The sequence below is a fragment of the Nicrophorus vespilloides genome, unplaced genomic scaffold (assembly GCF_001412225.1).
Source record: "Nicrophorus vespilloides isolate i.1.1-1 unplaced genomic scaffold, Nicve_v1.0, whole genome shotgun sequence".
Lineage (NCBI taxonomy): Eukaryota > Metazoa > Arthropoda > Insecta > Coleoptera > Silphidae > Nicrophorus > Nicrophorus vespilloides.
The window spans coordinates 496127-519126 of NW_017100079.1; the positions used below are offsets into that span (position 1 = coordinate 496127).

At 33.3% G+C, this 23000-nt stretch overlaps 1 protein-coding gene across 4 annotated transcripts in view; it reads right to left on the reverse strand.

Annotated features, from left to right (window-relative positions):
- Window positions 1-2840: 2840 nt before the first annotated feature.
- LOC108566833 (fasciclin-2) overlaps window positions 2841-23000 on the reverse strand; it is a 99997-nt gene continuing 79837 nt past the window's right edge. Inside the window, exons 2-10 of one of the 4 annotated variants that reach the window (XM_017926907.1) lie at window positions 9118-9311; window positions 8921-9053; window positions 8600-8859; window positions 7475-8543; window positions 7128-7411; window positions 6424-6613; window positions 3997-4192; window positions 3722-3829; window positions 2841-3043 (exon numbers count right to left, since the gene is read on the reverse strand). In XM_017926907.1, the coding sequence (XP_017782396.1) occupies window positions 2905-3043; window positions 3722-3829; window positions 3997-4192; window positions 6424-6613; window positions 7128-7411; window positions 7475-8543; window positions 8600-8859; window positions 8921-9053; window positions 9118-9311 (2573 nt within the window). In that variant the 3' untranslated portion in view covers window positions 2841-2904. Of the gene's footprint in view, window positions 3044-3721; window positions 3830-3996; window positions 4193-5827; window positions 6118-6423; window positions 6614-7127; window positions 7412-7474; window positions 8544-8599; window positions 8860-8920; window positions 9054-9117; window positions 9312-23000 lie in introns of those variants that run through there. The other 3 variants (XM_017926908.1, XM_017926909.1, XM_017926910.1) reach the window with 3 other exon arrangements.

Consider the following 23000-nt stretch of genomic DNA (forward strand, 5'->3'; position numbering starts at 1 on the left):
AGTTTATTATATTAAGTTTTGTACGAGCAAAACGTTAATTAACTATAAGTTTTACAACAAATAATGGAAAACTGCTATAGTTGTCGGGATTTTGAGCCAGCCGGGATTTCTAAAGTCGGGATTTTGATACACTGGGATTTCGGTTGTCGGGCTTGCGATTGCCACCGGTTTTGAATCATTCTTGTAGAATTAGTTGGATTATGTCAATATGGAAATAATAAGAATTTTAATTTAATTTACGAATTCATTTGTGTCCTTGAAGTAAGCAAAATATAAATTATAAAAGACGAACTTAATTTTAATCTTTAAAAACATTGATAACAGTTGATTTTTGAAAATTTATAAGATATATGTACATATACGCGAATTATCAATTTATAAAATGTTAAAATACAGTCACACCTCGGTTAATGTTAACTCTAAACACGAAGCTTGAATATAAAGAAACTCGCAATTGACTGAAAATATTGATAGTTCTTGGAAAGAAGTCACTAAGAAATGCTTCAATGGAATATGTCCAGAAGTTGTACTAGAACAGAGGCGTCCAAACTTTTTGCTGCGAGGGCCAGTTTGGTATTTAAATTCATTAGCGGGGGCCAAGCATTGTACATATGTGAATTAAAAAACCTTATTACAAGTAAAGCAGCATTGAATTTTATTTTTTATAGTATGTAGCGACGCTACATTTATATTTAACAAAATTTTTCAAAATACTTGGCGGGCCGGATAAAATCGCCTGCCGGGCCGGGTTTGGCCGTAGTTTGGACACCTCTGTACTAGAAGAACAAAATCAATAGACATATCAATGAAGATATTGAAATTTAAGAAGTTCGAGAAAAATATGCAAGGAACAAAATTTTTTAGTGAAAATGACACCAAGAAGTGTTATTCCTAAGTTCTCCGTATAGGCAATTATTAAATTAAAGAGAAAAAAAGTATAAACAAATTTTAAAATGTGATTTCACTTATTTCCGAATGAAGGATTTGCTTAACTAATGTAGTTTAGTGTAACGCAACTTTTTCGTTAATTTAGGTATGTTTGTATTGTAACTGTAAAATATTTCAAGCGGAATATTTTTTGTATCAAAAGTAAGTATTTATATCGTAGAAATCAGTTACGAGAAAGTAAATTGTTTACAATTTGTAAATAATAAATGTTCATATCAGAGGCAATTAATTTCAAATTAAATGTAATATAAGTTGCCTATAACAAACAACCCCTTCTGCATTTTCTTTCATATACAGTGGAACCTCGCTTAACGAGCTACGAGGTGCGAGCATTTCTCTTAACGAGCAAAATGAATTGCATTTTGCTTAACGAGCGACGTTTCGCATAACAAGTGACGATGAGAAGAGAAGTACCGGATTGCGCGTCTGGTACATCATTTTCAAAACTTGTGTACACATATTTTGTGCATTTTTGAATATATTAACCATCTTCGGTTTTCTTTGTCACTTTTGTTTAAAGTAAATGCAAATTTGTGTTTGCTGTAAATGTAAAACACAAATGTATTGTTTCCAACCATTATTATAATATATAAACACACTATGTACGCTTTTTATATAAACAAACATTAAAAGTATAAAGAGACTTCCAACAAGACCCCGAATTGATACAAATAATATAAACTCTCTTCACCGTGTGTGAATTGAAAAACAGTTCCTAGTGTTAGTGGTCATTCTAGTTGCATCTTAGTGTTGTTTGTGATCACAAAAATTCCAAACTTGTGTTCAGACATGTTATTTGTTTTTTTTTCTGCAAAATTTAATAACACTTGCATGTTTCCAAATAAAAAGCCCAAGAATAAAAATAAACATAGATATGAAAAGCAAAATCATGAAAAATCGAGACCAAGTTATATTTCTTTTTCCGACTTGGAAAGCATTATCGTAAGTTACATTAGTTCATATGGGAAAAACTGTTTCACTTTACGAGTAAAAATCCCGAAATTTTGGAACGGATTAAACTCGTTAAGCGAGGTTCTACTGTATTTGAAAATGCGAATGTTATATCAAGAAATTAATATAGATTGTCTGTAGTTAATAAATATTAACTCACTTACCTTAGCACTATTACTAATATATTCACATGTCTTTATTCTAGGTAGTATTTTTGTCTTACCTTAGTCAAATTCAATATAAAAAGTGTATTTGAATATAATGGAAAATTTAAATAAAAAAATAGGTAGAATTTAAATTTAATGTAATTATATTTCCTAATAATTAATATCAAAAGCTACACATCAGTAAATATACCAAGGGAGACACAAAATACTTATTTCTTTCTTTATTTCAGCAGGACATAAACGTATGTATGTTCGTAAATATATGAATTGCACGTATCTTTAAATTTGCAAAAATATTACAATAAACATGTATATTTATATCATTGAGTATATATAATAAGTAGATATTGCAAAGCTCGGAATATTCAGTCTTTCACGTGGAAACTTTTAAGTACTTTCTTCTTGTTATGCTCGTAGGGCACATTTATCCAATAAGCTATCTATATAGTTGAATATACATAGAAACATTTATAAGCTGTACATAGGCTTCCAATTTCATATAAATAAAATTCTTAAAACTAACATTTTTCTTACACTTTGGCCACCACTTCATAAGCTTCATATTATATAATTATTTTTTTTTGGCACATTTTTTTTATGATTATAAACGTAATATATCAAAAAAAAAAACAATAAATTATCCTTAATATAATTAACATTTACACAAAAAAATAATAATAATTAGTAAACTAAATATAGGAAAAATAATTCAATACATATTCACATATTAAACTTGTCATAAACTTATTATAATAATAATTGAAATGGTATTTCAAAGGAAAGTAATATTCGCAGATCATAATGGTATTGTTGGTATAGTTGTTGTTATTAAGTTTATTTACACAGCGGAATGCCTTCCAATTTCTACCGGCTTTGTGTGGACCTGCTTTCCGTCGAATTCCACCGAAATGTTTCTCTTCTCGTAGTTGATTGGTTGGGTCGAATTTTGGTTGGTGTTCAATGGTTCCTTTTCCTCACTGGAATTTTTTTTTACAAAAAAGAATATTATTTTACAGTTAACACATATTTATTACGCAAATGCAATCATGCTATAGTATCGTATGCATCACACAAATTACACATAAACAACCTACTCCAATGCGCGATGATCCAATATCTTCATAAATTTATTTATTATAAAGCAAATTAAATTTTTCTATTTTGTAGATTTATCTACTGATTTTATTATAATCTTCTATAGTAATATTTTGCTAATGTTGTATTTTTTCATTTACAAGACTACTTTTTTAAGTACATAACAAATATGCATATTTATTTAGCTTATAGTAAATGAAAATGCACGTTATTCAAATTACCTTAATTACGTATATTTTCTCTATTTTTTTATCAACTATGAAATAACCACTTTATTAGAAATTGAAGCTTTAGCTTTTAATAGAAAATACCTCAAAATTTAAAATGCAAATTGAAAATGTTTGTTGTTCGGTTTGGTAACAACATGCTGACGTGTTATATAATTAGTCATTTCATGGAACCTAAAAGTATAACATTTTGAACATGCTAAAATAATAAAACGTAAGGAAACAGAGTTTTTGACATGCAAGAAATAACATGCAACAATTAGGATATATAGTGCAGGCTGGATTGATGCATCTTTGAAACACTTATAAGAAAACAAGACCAGAAACGCTTACACATCCGAAGGGGCCAACTTGACGGGCATTGGTAGGTTCAGACTATTTGGATGGATTGGGGCAGCTTTGTAACTGCAATAAGGCAGCGGAAATCGCCAACTGTATAGACTAAAATAACCCAACTACTGTATCGATGGTTTGATTTGGTAAAGGACGAAAGGACGAAAAGTGCCACAGAGAAGCTAATCCGACCGTGACAGATTTTACAGTGGATGGTGATGTATAGAGAGAGAAGAGTGTGATAGGTAGACTAACGGATGAATTAAAAGACATACCTTCCAAGTTTCGGATCCTCTTCGTCGACGGACTTCGAGCGGTAACAGAGCATGGCAATAATTCCAGCTCTGTTAACACAGAAGCAAGTGATGTCGACAACAATGAGGATTAATAGAACAGCTCCGACGACAATCCCAATTATCATAGCACTGCTAATTGCTGGTCCTTCGTGATTCGAGATAGCAGTATCAAGACCTAGATGCAAAATAAAATATTATTAATCCCGCCAAAACCAATGAAAAGGTGTAACAGCTAAAGAATCGATTAGTACATTAGTTTTGTGTATCAGGCATGTAGAACAGAAAAGAAATAAAGAAATCATTGTTTGTTCTGTTGGTGTCTGTTTTATTTTTGTAGTTTTTTAGTACTTGTAACCCTATATAAGAAATGTTAAATAGTTGTTTTTAAAGTAAAGAATAAACTTCTAATCTCTAGATGCCCATGCTGGGATGAAAGATTCGCGTAAAGGAAGTAGAAAACAAAAATAAGAAATAGAAATCCGTTTTTATTGTGTGTGATACGAATTATTTACATACATGCAAGTAGAAGCAGTAAAACGGGGGAACAAAGCGAAGGGAATTACTTGAAGCTACCAAAAATATTTATACCTTTATACTCCCAACTGCAGAATAAAAGTATAAACCATATTTGTCTACGTACATTCTGTCGACTGTTGTCTCACTCTCCTTTTTATTTATATAAAAATAAATTGTATTTTTTTTTCTTGTCATTAAGCCAAATACATTAAAAACAAAACTCACTCAACTAAAGCCACTTTTACATCACTTCACAAAAGCACGAGAATTCGACATAAATAAAAATAAAAGCTGTATTTATTTTCATTTTTGTTCTTTGGGGTTGAGAATGTAGACTAGTTTTTGGTGGAAAATACATGGTGAAGTCTAAATTAAATCATTTATTTATATGTTTAACTCTCATATATATATTTATAAAAAAAACAATTCTCATTTCGTATTCCTTCGATAAGTTTTTTTTCTTCTTCTGTTATATCATATAAACTTAGAATTTTATAAACATTACAAATTTTTAGTATTATTAATCAATAAAAATTAACTTTTTCTTTCATTGCGTTTTGATGATGATTTCAAATTTATTGTCATTCGAATGTAAACTAATAAAATGAAAACGAAATAAACATGCACATTTTGACGGAAAACAACATGCTCAAAACGGAAATAATAATATTACAAAAAAAAACACACAAAATGAATGATATTAATAACATTTATTTGCTCCATGCAACGAGGAACGTCAACTACATTGATTGAGATAGATCCATTTGAAAATAAGGAAAATTTTGGCAGCATTTTTATCTTAGATTTATATTTAATATTAAGTTACATACTAGAGCACGTTCATTCCAAGTATTCCAGATTCACTCACAATTAGAAGTTAGTTACAAGGTGAACAAAAATAAAATTCTACCTAATAACGGAAAGTAAATCACAATAAAAACGGATTAAAAATTATACAAAGCTGCTTTCGAGTGCACGAAATGATTGTACGAAGATGGAAATTAAAATATAATGCATGCTCTAATTTGATTAAGAATGGAATGTGAAATTATTTAAACTAGAGCATAAAGTCAGCACTAAAAAAAAGAAGAAAACGAAATGTATTTAGTAAACACTAAAACTGAAGTGATACCGAAATATGATAAATCGTAACTAGATGTTCGTAGCATGCTCACGATAAAGTAGTCACTAGAATTTGAATAATAATGAAAGTTTACCTCTTGAAAACGATTCAAAATTGCCCTCACATTATCTACTAATTTTTGGTATGATTTGAGAAACAAACAAAAAAAACAACGAAAAACACTTATTTAATATGTACAGAAAGAAAATCGCACGGCGTCGAAGTTTCAGATATTTTGGGAATACCATGGACTTTGCCGAGTGCAATTAACAAAACATATTCGTTTACCCCTGTATAATTATTAATTTCATTTAAATTACATTTAAGTTGTATTCTTTATAATTCGTTTATATTCAGATTTTAGCATAGATTCAATCGTAATGAAATTGGTAAAAGCAGAGTCGCAGCTTGCAGTAGGTATGAGACCGAAGACCTCGATGAAGCCCCATAGTATCGACCTACTACAAAGGGTAGGCAATCGTTAAAATCAAACACTTACATACACACAGATACACACTAAATATTACATAACTTAAATAAAAAAAAAATCATAATAAAATAAAAATCAAAATATTTTTTTTTAAAGGGTTGGGTGTGTACAGAAATGAGGGAAAAATATTAAATAAAAAAATAAAATAAGAAAACAAATTAAAACAAACATGATCACAAGGGGATTAAAGTACATAGGAGGAGAAGGAACGGGAGAAAATCGTAACGTAAATGACTAACACTGCTCGTTGAATAACTGAAATATTGCTGCTCCTTACCTCTTGCCGTTTTAACTCTGATTTCAGCCGGGGAGCTTGTTCCAATCGCGTTGTGCGCCCTTAATTCAATTTTGTATGTAGTGTCTGCGCTAAGTTGGTTCAATTCGTAATGGGTATATTCGAAGGATTGAGTTATTTCGGTGCTGCATTCTGCTGTCGAGTCCCTCCACTCACCGTTCACCCTGTGCGACTGCAAAAGTCAAATTTCATTAAATTTGCCATACGTACGTAATGTACGTAAAATGAATCCCGCGAAACTTTTAATCAAATAGTTTTACAGTTCGCATTGCAACGTATTTAAAATTATTACGAACTTCTTCCTGCGAAATTCCTCTCCTATTACCAAAACTAATTTCACAATTCCAACGTAAATATAAATAACAAAAATACATTGAAATATCAACAATTGAACTGAGCGATTACTGTATTTTTAATTTAGAATATTAGATATATAAGAAAACATTGATAAATTTTAAAAGCAAAGTGTTCGACCGCGAATCCATTAATATTAACAGTATTCATTACGAGAATTGAATACTGGTTGAAAAACTTTAGATGGGATGTGATTTTTAATTGCAAAGTATACATAATGTATCGACAGCGGATACATTAATTCGCGTCGAATTTGCGAAGAAATGTAGTGTAGCAGCTCGTTCCATACAAATCAAAGTCAGGGTTTAGTTTAATTAAAGTTTTGCACTTACCACACAATATTTAATCAAGTAGCTATCGATCGGATCCCCATTATCACTGGGCACATTCCATCTCAATTCGAAGTGATCCGCATACGGGCTGTTCGCAACGAAATCTCTAGTGCTATTCTCATGTAAATTGGACACTAAAATTTTGGGCTCCGCAGGGACAGAGCGGCGTGGCATCGTTATCAATTCCTGCGCTCCGAAATGTCCAATACCCACATCATTCTTGGCTGCAAATCGGAAGGTGTACGTCTCTTGTGGTACCAAATTCTCAACAATGTACGGAGCGTCTGCAGGAAAAATGCGAAAGCATTAATTTCAATAAATCTATTTAAATGGTAACTGCGATTTACCTATGCTCCAGGTGCGGTTCATGGCGGTGTCCCAAATACGTTCGCGTTCAGTCTGGTATTGAACGATGATGGCTCTCAAAGGTAAACCGTGCAAAACTGGTGGTCCGACGATGTTGAATTTAACGGTGGTCGCAGTTAAATCAGCTCTGGTGACTTGCTGGATGTTTCCGGGAACTACGGCTTGCTTGAGCTCGATGAAGTGAGTAGCGTCTCCCAGACGATTCTTGGCAATGCATTCGTATTTCGTGAAGAACTTCTTTTCACTGTAAGCGGAAACGATAAGGTTCGATTGTGGCCCATTATTGATGATCTTCATATTCGGGGAATTCTGGATCTCCACGCCTCCCAGTCTCCATATGATAGTGGCGTTCGGAATAGACTCGGCGATGCAACTTAAATTTCCTGGACGATTATCCCATGTCCAGACCGGAGGATAATGCTTGGTCTTCTCGAAAGTCGGGGGGAACTCCACAGTGATGTGCCCGTTCTTGTAGGCAGCATCAACTTCGTTCTCAGCAATGCACTCGTACAAGCCGTCATCAGTGCGATTCACTCGGGAAATGCTCAAAATACCGTAAGTTTCTCCTTTGGCTGGGTCGTTGCTTTGCTCAACAACGATACGCTTGTCTTCCTTTTGTGGACCAATGGTGTAAGCGTCCTTCAAAGATAATTTCCTGAAACTCACACGGGGCGTTGGTCGTCCGAAAGCTTTGCAGATGATCTTGGTCTCGGTGTCAATTGGGGAAGTTATATTAATAAATTCGAAAATTTTCGGCTTTATGAGCACGTTGATTTTAACGGTGGTTTCGGCTCTTCCTGCTTGATTCTCAGCGATGCACTTGTATACTGAATTATCATTGTATTCAACCTTGTTGATTATAAGAAGCCCGGTGTTCTTCTTGACATCGAATCGATCAGTGGTAGCCAAGTTTTCGCGAGTCTTTTCTTTGATCCATGTATATTCTGGTGGAGGTTTACCGGAGCCGCTGCATTGAACAGAAGCCTGTTCACCTTCGATAATCGAAATCTCTTTGAGTTCATTGAGCTGCGGTGGTACTTGCACTTCAACCTATTTAAATAAAATAAATAAATCTCTAGTATGAATTAGACTATTATAGAGTTTACTTTAATGTTCCTTTCTTTGACGTTTCCGGTGCTGACCACGACAGCTCTGCAGGTGTATAGACCATCATCGGATTCACGAACGTTTTTAATCAGCAACCCTTTATTATCGGTGACATATCTATCGCTGGATATAATGGCAACTTTATTCCGGACCCATTCAACGATCGGAGCAGGTTTCGCTTGGACTTCGCAACGAATCCTGTAATCCTTTCCGAGTACTGGAAATTGAGACTCCGGAGCATCGACCCATGTAATATCAACTGCAAATGAATAATAATTATAAACACAATCCATTCGTATGCAATCCTGCAATATGCGTACTGATTGTATCGACTTTGATGGTGGCCTCAATCGCTTCGGTGTTTGCATATTTCGCGGAACAAGTATAATCTCCAGCCTGATCCTCAGTCAATTTGGTGAAAATCAAAACTGCTCCTGGCTCGGAAGTTAATTGCTAAACGAAAACAATTTAGTCGTTACTACATGTTACAAAAAAATATTGATTATTTATATTTTACTTGGACATATGGTGAGGACGAATCGGTATTAGTGTCGATCTTCCTGTTCTTGGGATCCCTCCACTCGAGCTGGGTTATCAGGCTGGGATTCTGGACGTTCGGTTTACAAGTTAATGCCAAACTGAGTCCGATGGCTTTAGTGATCACTGAACTCTTCGGGAGGATTTCCAGCTTCGGCTGATCATCCGCTTTCGCTGCGAACATAAAATTTCGAATTTATTCACTCTGGTTTCGTATTGGCAAAAGGGGGATGAGGGTGGTTGTGGTGGTGGTGTTGACTGGAGATTGGGATTAATTGTGCGTTTAATTTCTTGCGGGGTTCGCTTCAAGTGGTTGCCCCTTTGTCTAAATCGGTGTGGAAAATCTTGTGCGAATGACGCTTGAAGCTGAGTGATTGGGGCAATGAAGATGGATGTGACAGACTGAGGGAAATCACTGGATGCTGGCTGGTCGAGTCACTATTTGGAGGCGAAGGGTGTGTAGACAATAGAATGCCACAATTAATATCGCCGCCAGTTCTATTAATTAATGTCCACGAGGCGAGTAATTAACTTCAATTCAATATGCAAACAACAATATATTACTATTCCTATTAAAAACAAAACTACACTATGTCTCCGGAGAAGATTAATACCACTAAATTGGTTTATAACTCAACAATACTTGAACGTTAATCACTCATATGAAAATGTTTATATTTTATTATCCTCATAGAATAATTCATACTTCTAAATTTAACAAAATAATTTAAAACTTTAATTAATAAGTTACATAATACGTTTTTATGATCAAAATTTCGAATTTATATGAACTTTTCTAACAATCATAAATTTATTTTATATGTATATAATTATGCTTTAAATTTGTAGTCCGAACTTTGCGCTTTGTGCTGGAACAACAATATGGAATTGGGATAATTTATGCGAACTCTCGAAAGCTTTTAATCTAAAATGGAAATACTTTTCAGGTCAACAGGATTTTTATTTCGTTCCGACTCTTAATGCGGTCTGCAGATTCGTTTGTGCAAAAATATTATACACTCGGCTTGTTACAATCCGGGTTTAGGTACCGATAAATCGTCCACGATGTTAAATCTATCAATCGGAACGCCCAAAATCTGTATTCCAGGAGCTGCACAACCACTGGACGTCCGAACAGATTCAATTTGTTACTTTCGAATAGAGCACGGGAAGAGATATATAGTCGTCGAGGTGAAGTACAAACATACGTGTAAGAGGGGGGTATAGTGTGTTCAATTCAAATCCTATCATAAATTCCATTACAAATGAATTATAGAAAGGACCAACTAAAAAAAAACAACGAACGCATTTATCTCGATACAAAAATAGAAGGAGAATAGAAATCAATTATTTTCAGGTGCTGTGTGCAATTCCCATCGATACGAAGTTACGATCACGATGCTGCAATCTATATAGTTTATATGTTTGTGCTGTTTTTTTTTCGTACGTGGTTGTTATATATATTCTTTTTTTTTTGGTGCGTGTTTGGGCGAAGTTAAAAATGAAAAAGTCTTCGGGGTTGTTCGGTAATTTAGTGCCCCTCGGTGGCGTCCCTTTCTGCTGCGAAAAGGGCACTAAGTAATACGTATAATGGCCCCATAAACTACAATTACAGAGCGAACACATGGGGCACAAGCAAACTATACTCCTGTGGCCGAAAAGTTTCGCATTAGTTAAATGCTTGTAAGGAATTCCTAATTGTTTTGCACCGCAATTATTAGGATCACAAAGGTGCGAGGATAAAGTAACTCTTTGCATTACCATTAAAGTTTTATGTACATCTGTTTCCACTATTAAATCCACACAACGTAATGCAACAACTTCTAGTTCTTTACACTGAACTGCAAAAAAATTTCATTGAAAAACTAATTTAACATTACTTCATTCAATTTCATTACAAGTATATAAATTCCATTTACATAGAAATTCTGTTCTTCATTAGTGTATTCTATATTTTATGCAAACAATTATGTATTAAAGTAAAAACGCTAATTTTAGAAAATTACTACAAACAATTATTAACTTATATAATAATTGTATAAATAAAGAGATTACAAAAAGCTTATAAGATAGATTCAATATGAAATGTGATGTACTTTCTATATTTGTTGAGATCGATTGTTATTAATACATATTTGTAATAATGAAAAAAAGAAACAAGTTTAATTAATTCAAGAATTATGAACTTTAAAGACTCTGAAGTTACTTAATCTAGAAGTTATTACTCTAAAAATCTATGTAGCATGAAATTACGTTTATCGATTAAAAAAGGAAGGAAAATTTGCATTTCCGGATGTAAGCTCCCTCTTTCGTTTTAGAGGTTGAGGAGTCGTCTTCCTGTGGGTTCAGCGCCTCCGAAAAATAGTACATTTCGCCTCCCTTTCCACAGTTTCATGCTATATGACGCGTAACGCCATTAACATTGCCATTTATCAAAGTTCCGCGACATTTCCCATCAAAAATCTTCACGTTTTTATTGTTTTCCAGAGGGTTAATACTTGGCAACCGACAGTCTTCTGGAGCGCCACCCCCGTAAACATAATATGTCCCAGAATGGTGGGTATACGTAGGTATACATTTTTCTTTGCATGCGTGAATTCCTAGCTCGTGGTTGAAATATTATCCTATTTTATAGTCCTATACATATATACATTCTTGCCCTCCTCCGACATGCAGAAATTTTTCATCTCGCAGCGTTTCGAGGATGAAATGTGTATGTGTTCACAAACGGCCGCACATTTACAGCTCAATTTTCCTTAACTATTCTTCCGACGTCCCGCAAACACCGAGAACCGAAGTGAACCAAGTAATCTATTGATTCCAATTAATCTAATTTCAAATTGAATACATTTCCGGTTCCCAAAGGCTATATTAAATTGTTGCTCGTGTTTGCGGATATGTGATGTAAGCTTTGCCAAATGCATTAAACCGAAATCAATATAGTGGCTGTGTTCTCAATAAATACCATTTACGAGATCAAAGATGTCTACAAACAATATGTTTACTATATTACAGTTGCTAATTACCAAAAAATATTAATTACAAATCTTAACGACAAACAGATAAACAAGAATTCGGTATGTTTTTATTAATAATTGTACGGATTACTGCATTCATTGAAGTTCCAGTAAATTAGGTATAATCCAGGAATACAATAAACTATTGATTATAATTTGATCTAATTTCGAATTGAATGCAATCTCGTTCCGGTTCCCTTTGCGAAAATGCAAATTGGATCTTTTTGTTATGCAATTCGTGCACGCCCCGCACTTAGGCACTAATGAATGTTATGATTCGGACGGGGTGCAGGAGGAGATTAGTTAAAAAGGACTCTCTCCTTCCCAATTATCCCGCTTGTCTTGTTCAAAAGAAATGCGCGCTCGAGAGGAATCTCATTTTTTTCAATTTATTACTCACCCTATTCATCCAAACAAATCGAGAAACCAACTATCAATTATGAATCTCATCATCGAACTAAGAATCCGTCAAAACCAAAATTGTTTTCATTAGAATTACTTAAAGCTTAATTTCAGTTTCTTTAAATTGTAATCCAAATTAAGAATTTACCTATTTGTCAAAGTTAACTATATGAGAACACAATTGCATAGAAAGTTGTACATATTAATTAAACTTTAAATTAATTTTTCAAAAGAAAAGAAAATTGTATCAAAATTCTAAAAAGCTGATGTGTATATGTTTATAAATTTACTTGATTTTTTTCTATATTTGCTACATGTTTAAATGGAATATATTAAAAATAATATGGATCTATGTTATGATACACATGAAGACTATTATCATTATATAAGTGGTTATTATAACTAGAGTTTAAATTCGTGAACGAACCGCTTTATAACATAAGGGTCTATTATAGCGCAAGTTGAATACTCTATACTGAAACGGGCGGATTCTCATTTTACAACATCCACTCTCAATCTCCTCCTAAAAATAAATAATAGGCCATCAACTAACTACTTTATTTGATTACATGAATATATATTAATGTTTATTTGTTTATTAAATTTGTATGAAAACTAATATTTTTAAACTGATCAGACATGTGGTGCCATAAAAGACTTTTAAATTAAATTTAACAATTTAAATGTAGTTAAAGAAAAAAATAATTGGTTAAGTTTGTTTTCTATCATTAAAAAAGAAACAATCATTAGAATTTCCATACTAATATTCACTTTGATGTCAAAAGAATGTCATTTGAGAGCTTTATGTACATTTATTTTGTTAAACTAACTTACTGCAATACATTAATGAAACTCGAATTGCAACAATAAAAATAATAAAAAAAGAAACAATAGATATTTCCAACAGTTTTGACACATTGTTTGAAGTTCTTTTCGTGCTCGGCAACTGCTTGCTCTCAGCGATGCTTTATGTCCATTCCGAATTTAACTGCGGACTCAATAATTCCAGCAGTAAAAATAAAGTGCATAACTCCGAGGGGAGTCCCCGAAAACAACCCCTATTCACGGTCCTGATAAAGCCACCAGTTGATATCGCGCAATAAAAATAAAACAAGGGAAAAATGGCGCGTAATAAAAAACAAAAGAGGAAATACAGTGGACGTAAAAGCGAGAGCGCGTGGAGGAGGGACAATTTAACAGTCCGTGAAATTGATCGCTCGACGTCCACCTTCAAATATTTATGCCCGTTGAAACAATGAAAATTTTGGGTGTACGCAACGAACAAACCAAAAAACAAAAAAAAAAACTAAAACCAGAACAAGATTAAAACGAATGAGAACTGCTACTGGGATGCGGATATTGATTAAAACTGAGCAAGTAGGGTTTTTAATTTCTAATTGGACTTTATGCTCTACAGGCCATACGTTTTTACGATCCCGTTGACCATTATCATACTTCCAAGCATGGAAGCGAGTTGTTTAATAAAATTTTAATTAATATTTTACTACTTATAAATTAGCGAGGACCCGGATAGTTAACTTACGTTGAACTTTTCGTTTTTTTTTTAATAATTGAATCGGGTTCGTAAAGTTCGCAGACCTACACTTATTCCTTATTCATGGTTCGAGTTTTTTTTGGTTTGGACGATGTGAAGAACCTATGAATAAAAATCACTTGATTCGTACGAATCAGCAGGGCCTAATAAAATATACAGTGACATGGTTGGAATTGAATGTCCCTTTCTCTCCTCCCTTCGGATCGCGTGTGCCGCTCTTTATTATTCATTGGTCATATATAAAAATGATTTGCAAATTTTATCAGGGGGTTGTATAGAGTGATAGTGTGTCCATGGGGGTACAAAACCGTGCTGCGAGAAAAGAGAAAGAGGTCGCATCCATAGGAGTAGGAAGAGGAGGCAGCAGCAGTGTCGAGCCGGTTAAAATGCACGGGATGTGAAGAATGTTTACCATGGTGAAATAGTCGAGCGGGGGAGGGATTTGTGAGGTGGTTGCTTTCGCGGCCTATCAGCATACATAAATATAGAACAGCTCTTTATATCAAGATAAACATACAAATAACTCTCAACAAACAACTCTTTTTATATTTAAAACTCGCCTTCTCTTCCGACATCGCTGCTCCGTAATTACCACCAACAGAAAAAAGAAACACCTGCCTCTTTCATATGCAATTTATGTTATACTTGTTGAATTTCAAAGATAACGAAAACTATTAAAATATAATTTCATACCTTGTTTTCATAACGAAGTTTTTCTTGTTCAAATAAAGTAGTGATATTTACTACTATCAAATTCTGTACTTTTCGTAATAGACTACAAGACGCACATCCAAATTTAAGAAAATTATGATTAATTAAACATGTTTTTCTTTGAAACGAAACACATTTTCACAATAAAACTAAGTTACATAATATGCTTAATATTGATAACTTGTCTAGTATAATACATAGGTTTTCCTAAGTATAGCTTAATTGCATATTTGTTGAGATTGAAATTAATATCATTATTATTACATGAACGGATTACAACTAAAACTTGAATTCGTGGACGAGCAGCAATATAATGACCTATTATATTGCAAGTTGAATACTCCATATTGATAAGCCACATGAAATACATACCAACTGTCAATAAGTATATAAACAATGAGTATAACATAATTGAATATAGTAATTTCTTTTTAAAGAAAGATTATTTCAAAATAATTACTGACAATTTAAATCTTTTCAATTAAATTCTGTTGAAATAACTCAGGGGAATTGAACGAAGAATAGAAAATTTATAGACAGAATAGAAAAAAAAACAACATAGTGAAAGACAGTGAAGGTTTATGAACCTTACCTTTGATGTGAAAAGTTCTTATATAGAAAATAAGACGAGGGGACGAAATAGAATAGAAGATGTGTTGGGGTGACGGAAGGTAATGGGATATTTTTTTTTGTGTGTGATCATTAAGTAGAATGAGTTTTTTCTGCATCATCATCTGAGTTTAGATGTAAGTGTACATTGTCTGAAAAAAAATCAATTATCCTATCGTTATTTTTGTCCTGCTTGTTTAAAGGACAAGAAGTCCTTAGAAAATTTTAAAATAATATTTACGTTCATTAACTATATAATTTTGAGAAAGTACTTGCCCATAAGAATGTATACTAGTCAATATTCAATATTAATAGCTTCACTCTTCTAAATTTCTTCCTTTCATCAACCTTTCAAAGAAATTTCATTGCGCGAATTTTACTCCTCAACACATATTGATGATATTTCTGTATATATTAATTTTCAAAATGGAATTTCTTTGTTTCTTTCATTACAATTGTAATTCCGATTTCGTTTCGTAATACAAAGGTAGAGCATTCCTTGCCTCCTGTTGTCCATCACCCCTGTATTGATTGTTAACGCCAACATCTATATGGACTCCAATTTACATCTTAACTCAATGCACACAATAATTTATTGAAGGTTTTCCTTATCATTAAAAAAAGGAAAAAGAAATGAAAAGAAACAATCGCTCTTCTCCGATTCCATTACATTTCTTTTGTGATTGACAATTTACATTTATCTTGACAATAGATTGGGGAAGGGCGATCGAAGCGATAAGTTATTGGAAGATATTTATCAGCATCACTTTTATGGTTACGGATATCGCATGCACATTCACAACCATTTACGTACGATTCTGAACGAACGCTTCAGATATATCAGAATAATTTGCGACAGCAAATCGACATATCAATGTATTTCATACAAAAATTCTTCATGTTACTAAAGTGAATTTCATTTACTAGCTTCTTCTATGAATACAATTTCTTAAACAAGTATTTAAAAAATACTAGCTTTAGCAATCATAGAAATAGTTATTTATTTAAAGATAAATTCATTATTATTACATCAAGGATGTATTGAATGTCCATGAGAAATCAATTTATGTAAATTTATTTGTAAATTACTGTTGTGAATGAAAATGAAGAATATTGAAGAAAATGAAAATATTGAAGGAATATTTTGATTTTTTTATATTTTTTTTTTATAATCCAAATAATAAATGGTTTGTTTTGTATAAGAATATGTGCAAATATATACATAATTTGTAATTTATTGTAAATGGGAATATGAATAACGAAATTTAGAATCTGGTTAAAAAATGAGATACACCTTGAATGTAAATTGGAAGTCTTTAATTAGCAATTCAATAAATGAAGGGCTGCACGAGACGAAGGCGTGGGGCGTACAGCTAGTATTTCCTGAAGTTCATTAAATTGAAACCCAGTCAAGTTATATAATACACTGTCAAGTGCAGTGGGAATTAAGCTATTCCCGAATTAATTATTTAATAACAACGAATTTTACACTCTAATCAATGTCACGTGGAAATTTTGCGCACAACGAATCCATTAATCATAAACCGCGGGAGCACACACACATCGCGAGTTACATCATTAACAAAGGAAGAGAGTAGTAAAATATTAAATATAATCAAAGATGCTGTAATTATAGGAGACGAGCGGCAAAAGAGATTACAGCTCAAAGCCCTTTAATTAAAACGCTTTTAATTCAACCAGGAACATCAACAACAAACAACGATGCTCATCAAAAACCGCGTGTATCGGTAATGCACTTGGAAATCTACGAAATTGAATTACGGTATATGAACTATGTGTACTTATGTAACCATGCGAATCCAATTTAAATCTTTAATTCACTGTCCGCATGCACGGATAATGGAGGGCAATCGAAAAGCAAATATATTGAATTGCCGATAAATAATTTGCAAAATGTATACGATTCACAACTAATTAAATGAATTATGCGTACGTTCGTGTGCGGGCGGACTAATGTTGTCCAGTCGGGTTGACAGTTGAAATAATTATTTTAAATTAGATGCGATTCGGTAAACAGCAGCATTAAATGTTTGATGCAGAATTTTAGGTTTACTCCAAACATATATGCGACAGAGTGCGACCATTCGAAACTACTAGCTTATTCAATATTGAACGAATTCAAGTGCTCGAGGGCATCGAATTAAAAATATATGCATCTCACTTACTAGAATTGCCTGAAAGCGGTCTCATCTCGTAAATGGAAAACGGATAATAAAAAGCTTACGAAATTGTTTTCGCGTTTGCTGCTACCGCTACAAACATTTTTCTTGTTTTCTAAGAAGAAAACTCGCCTCGCCTCGTCTTACCTGGAACAAAACAGGAGGAAAAATTAGGAAAAGTTTTGCGCTACTTGCATATGCGGAGGACAGCACTCCGGAGAATAACAACGCAAAGAGATTAAAGAATATTTCGAATCATCCACGACGCTTCATAAATCTCCGCTGTCGCTCGATGGAGTTTCCGTTTCCAATTACGCAGCAAAAACTCATTAAGTATGAATCGATTTATCTTTTTTGTTTTGTTTCTCTCGCAAATGCCAGTAAATAGAATAATGTATTTAAGTGATTTATGATTCGCCTTTATTAGGGCTTAAATGAATCATAGGAGATTTGCCCGAACCGAATCTAATAGTAAACTGTTAAATCCACGACAATCCATATACATTATCTCGCCTTGATCAACTCAAACGCATCTCCTCGATTTGTCTTCTCCGTAATCGATAGTGGAGATCGTCTTTTTTTTTGGTGGGACTTAAAAATAATTGAATAAATAATTGAGTTATAATACCACCCTTCCTCGAATCTGCAGAAACGAGAAATTATATGTATAATGCCTTCTTTCGTTCCGTTTCTCTTTACTTCTTTTTTTTTTCTTAGCTCGGTCTGCGGAGACTAACGAAGATGGGGCTATATAATATAGTAGATTTTCTTAAGGGACGTTACGCCACAATAAACCCAAATTGTGGATTGGGGTCTCATCCCTGCAGACTTCATTATTCTGTCAAGATATTTCCTCCCCAGAAGGACGGTTTTAATGTTCATTTTCATGACCACAGCAACGAGACACCATAAAACAAACTCCCTCCTGCCGTCGTCATCCATCCAGATTTTTCCTCTCCCTCAATTATCAACAACTAAATTGGGGTTTCAGAAAAACCAACCCAACTTGTTAAATATTGCGTTAACATATAAAATAACACAATGAGTTGTTTACTATAAAATACCATCTTCACATATGAACACATCGAAGATTATACACACATCGCTCATCACGAATTCAGTAAACACGTCTAGACGGTATTTATATATATAAAAAAAGGACGGAATGTAATTTAATTTTCTTTTTTATATCTGGATGATATATTTCCAGTGGTTTTCGTATACAGAAGTAGAGTAAACATGGTGAAAGAGTTAACAGCCTGCGCCCAACCGAACTTTGTCGATTATTTTTATTATCACTGTTTTTTTTTCTGTTTTGGTGTTTGGATGAGACACATATGGTTGTAAGTAAAACAAATAGAAGGGCCGTGACGTCCGTTCTTTGCGAGAAAAATAACATTTTCTTCTCTTAAACACAATTACCCGATAATGGTGTTAGGGTAATGAAGAGGAAGTGCACTCGGTGCGGCCCGTGTACGGAAAATTTCCAACATCCATTACACCTAATGACATGCTTTATGTACGTTCCGCATGCCGCAGGAAAAATAACTCGGATTTTCCCGATGCAATAACATCCACAAAGAAAATCCTTATTCCTACTTTATATTAAATAAATTTGAAAAAAAAAAGTAGTCTTCTTAAGAGGTAGTTTATAAAAACCGGCTGCCCAGATATTACCTAAATTTAATGGATTCCAAAGGAGTCTCCAATTCGAGCAAAGAAAAATAAATATATATATATATATTTCGAAACGATATTGGCACAACAGAAGTGGATCACGTTCCACGTTTATATGTTTCCGGATAGTAAACTGGAAAGGAACACGTATAAAATTCACTTTTTCACCCCATTCTTTCGCCGGCTTTTACTTAAAAACACAAGGTAAATTGCAGGATAACAAAAAAAAAAGGGTTACCCAACGTTCATCGATTGTAAACTCCCGCTAAGCTCAGTTCGCTTTTCATAAGCCAATCCTGAAATTCAATTTTCATACGCAACTGACCATCACAAAGCCTCAATTTATCCTAGATTAATTCAACTAAGCTTCGCATTTATCCGCTACATATGAACATATCTTTACAAGGCTCCCAGTAACAAACCAACTATTTACATTAATATTTTAAATTAATATACGCTGTAAATGCAAATTATACGTTACATTTCTGTGCTCAATTTTAAATTAATTGCATTTCTCATATATCTTTAAATGGATAAAATTAATATTTTTAAATCAATTTTAATTATTATTTAGCAAAGAGCTATGGACTATAGTATTAGCAGTAATAAATATAAATTTAGTTGAAATATAAAATCTAATAGTTGACAAATCGTTATATAAATCGCTGCTGGAGTTTCTTATACTAAGAAACACTTAAAAACGCTTGAAGTTAAGGTTGGGGTGTCTGTCGTTTTGAGTGTAGTGGATTAATTGAATTGGAGGCTCGGATTATTAATGAGTTTGGCAATGTATTTCCAACCTCAGTGAGCTCAGCAAGTGTGAGGCTAATGCTTTAGAAAGCGCAAGCTCTTCAATCATATATTACGACACACCGACTATATATTAAATATGCAAACCGACTAAAGGATTTAATAGACAATTTACTATTATCTACAATTAAGTTATTTCAATTAGTAACAATTTATAAATTTTGATAATTAATTAAGTCTATTAATTAAATTTAAAATTAGTTGATTGTTAGAACATGGAAAATTCAATAATAATAAAATATCAATGTTTCAAATAAAAATTTCTATGTTTTGTTGTCATTTGTAATGTTGAATGTGTGAATCGAAGCATGTTATGAAATCATAAATTGTAATGTCTTTGAAGTAATGTTTTTGTTTGTAGCTTTTAATCCGGTAGAATTGATGATAAATGTTATGAAAGCAGAACTGTATGAAAGATGAGGGCCAATTGTTCGAGAATATTGTTTGCTGAAACTGGGCAGCTCACTACTATCAAGTAGAGTGTGTTCTTTCTTTCATAGAAATAGATGCGTGTGATCTGTCAGTTGTCAGAAAGGAGAAAAAAAAAGTGTAACTCGGAAAGGGGAAAGAGTGCGAGAGGGTGAGATAGGATAGAAGGAAGAGAAAAAGGGAATGCAGAATGCCCGAAGGAGCTTGTGGGCAAATAGTAAGAGCAAAGTGAAATTCACTGTCGTGAGTCGAGTAAGAGCAAAACGTGAATTTATTCTGATGGGATTTCATCGCACCACCAACTATAACCGCTCCGCTTATGCGTAATTCATAACAGTTTTTTTTGGATTGTGGCAGACAGTGGATAACAGTGTACATCACGGAAATAAAATTAAACAATGAGGGAAAAAATTCGCGCGTACACGAGAGAGAGCAAAAAAAACAAAAACTGGACAAAATTCGAAACCAAAAATGGAGCAAAAAAAAACTGGTAACATTGCATCACGTATTAAATAGGAAGCACAACAAAAATAGCGAAAGCAACATTAATTATAATACATTTCGTAATGCAGGGGAGCGCTGAAAGCTTCGAGAACAGAAGGGCGAAACAATTTTAATATGCGCCCAACATTTTCGCTTTTATTATTCCATTTTGAATTGTATTAGCTTTTTTATCCAATTTTGTTTTGTTACTGAAGTCGTCCTTTTCCATTCCGATTATCAGAGATCGGGACGACCGCAAATCAATTTTAATTATTTAAAAAAACCGAAACGGAAAACGGATGAGAAGAGAACGTGATTATGACAGCAGATCAATCTTGATGTAATTAAAAACCGAGGGATGACTTCGATCGATGCTTTATTTAGTTTTAATTCTAAAGTCAACGGAATTAGTGCCTAGTTCTTGGGACATAATTAAAGAACAATGGAGGCTAAATTTTATTCAAGAAGTTCCAACAAAAGCTCGAAGAAGAATCGAAATATTCCGAGAAGAAAAATAATAGGGGGTGCAAGACAAAATGGAAAAACACGGAAAGTTGTATAATCTACAGCTGCAGTGTGTATTGACGGCATGCTAAAACTGCGAAGTAACTCGATCAGGCAATTCGCAACCAGCGGTCTGCACTTATCAAGTAAACTTCACAAATTGAGTTACTTTTATACAATTTGGGATGGCCCTTGTAATACTCCGTGGACTTCTCTTAATTTAGGAAACTTTCCATTCCTTAGTCGACAGTCCAAACCCGTCCAGGATCCAATTGGAAACGCAAATTATCAGACAAAATAATTATTTACAGAAATATTCTTTCATTAGCCTAACAATTTAAAATGAAAACCCACTTTTCTATCATACTTTAATGTATTCAAGTTGATTTTACTCACATAATATCTACGAAATATGATTCTCAATATATAATACTTAAAAAAGTAAACTAAATTAGAATAAGACACGCTAAAGAATTTAAGATTATGCAGTGTATTATTTAAGCGTGTAATATACAATTTTGCACCACTGATTCACTTCACTTAATATTCTACAATTCAACTTAACAAACCCCTGGAATCCGGTTGGAAAACGCAAATTACCACTCGATATTTTTGCGTGCTAATGCGAACGCTAATTAAAATGCATTTAAGTCCCGGAAATGAAATGCAAACGGTTGGGCAAAGAAGAAGATAGGAAGTGCAAGCAATAAAGAAAGAAAAGGGGTGAACCGAGGCGACGCTTTGTTCGTTCCGAAATAATAAAATAACGTTATAGCGAGATGCGACAACAAGATGTCGTGTCACAGCTTGACAACAACCATTTTGTGCCCCCATCCACGTGCATTGTTCTCGCCTTGACATTGGATGCCTTTCCGTGCTCGCAGATGATGATGATGACTTGTAGCCATCAATAAGGACCTACGCTCGCGAGTCTTATCAACCTCCTGTATTGACAAGATAAATAGTTTCGTTGCAAATTTAGTGCAAGTTTTGCATTGAAACTTCGCTCTACCGTGTGCACTAGCTACTTTGCCGAAATAAATAATGAACATTGTTTACGAGTAAACTTACTTGTTGTTTCATAATTCATCTATATAACGTTATTTACCTTTTATTTGAACTCGTCAATATTATATGAAGTTAATAACCAATCAATATTATAGTAAAACTGCTATCCGTTAAATATCATACTTCTTTTATGTAATTATTTATGTTAAATTATTGATGTTTTGAAATGTATCAATTATGTATATTTGTAGTGCTTATTAAATTTCAGAAATGTGTTAGCGAAAATCAATTGCTCAAGAGAAAAATGAAACGCGATAACAAAAATTACTTCTGAAGAATACATCCACATTTTATAAATAATTATGGAAAAAGGAGAAGATTTAATAGCTTGTACATTAATAAACTGAGAAGGATAAGTAAAGGTAAAAGCATAACAGTTGTTAAATTTAGTTTAATTAAATTCCACGCGATGAATTAT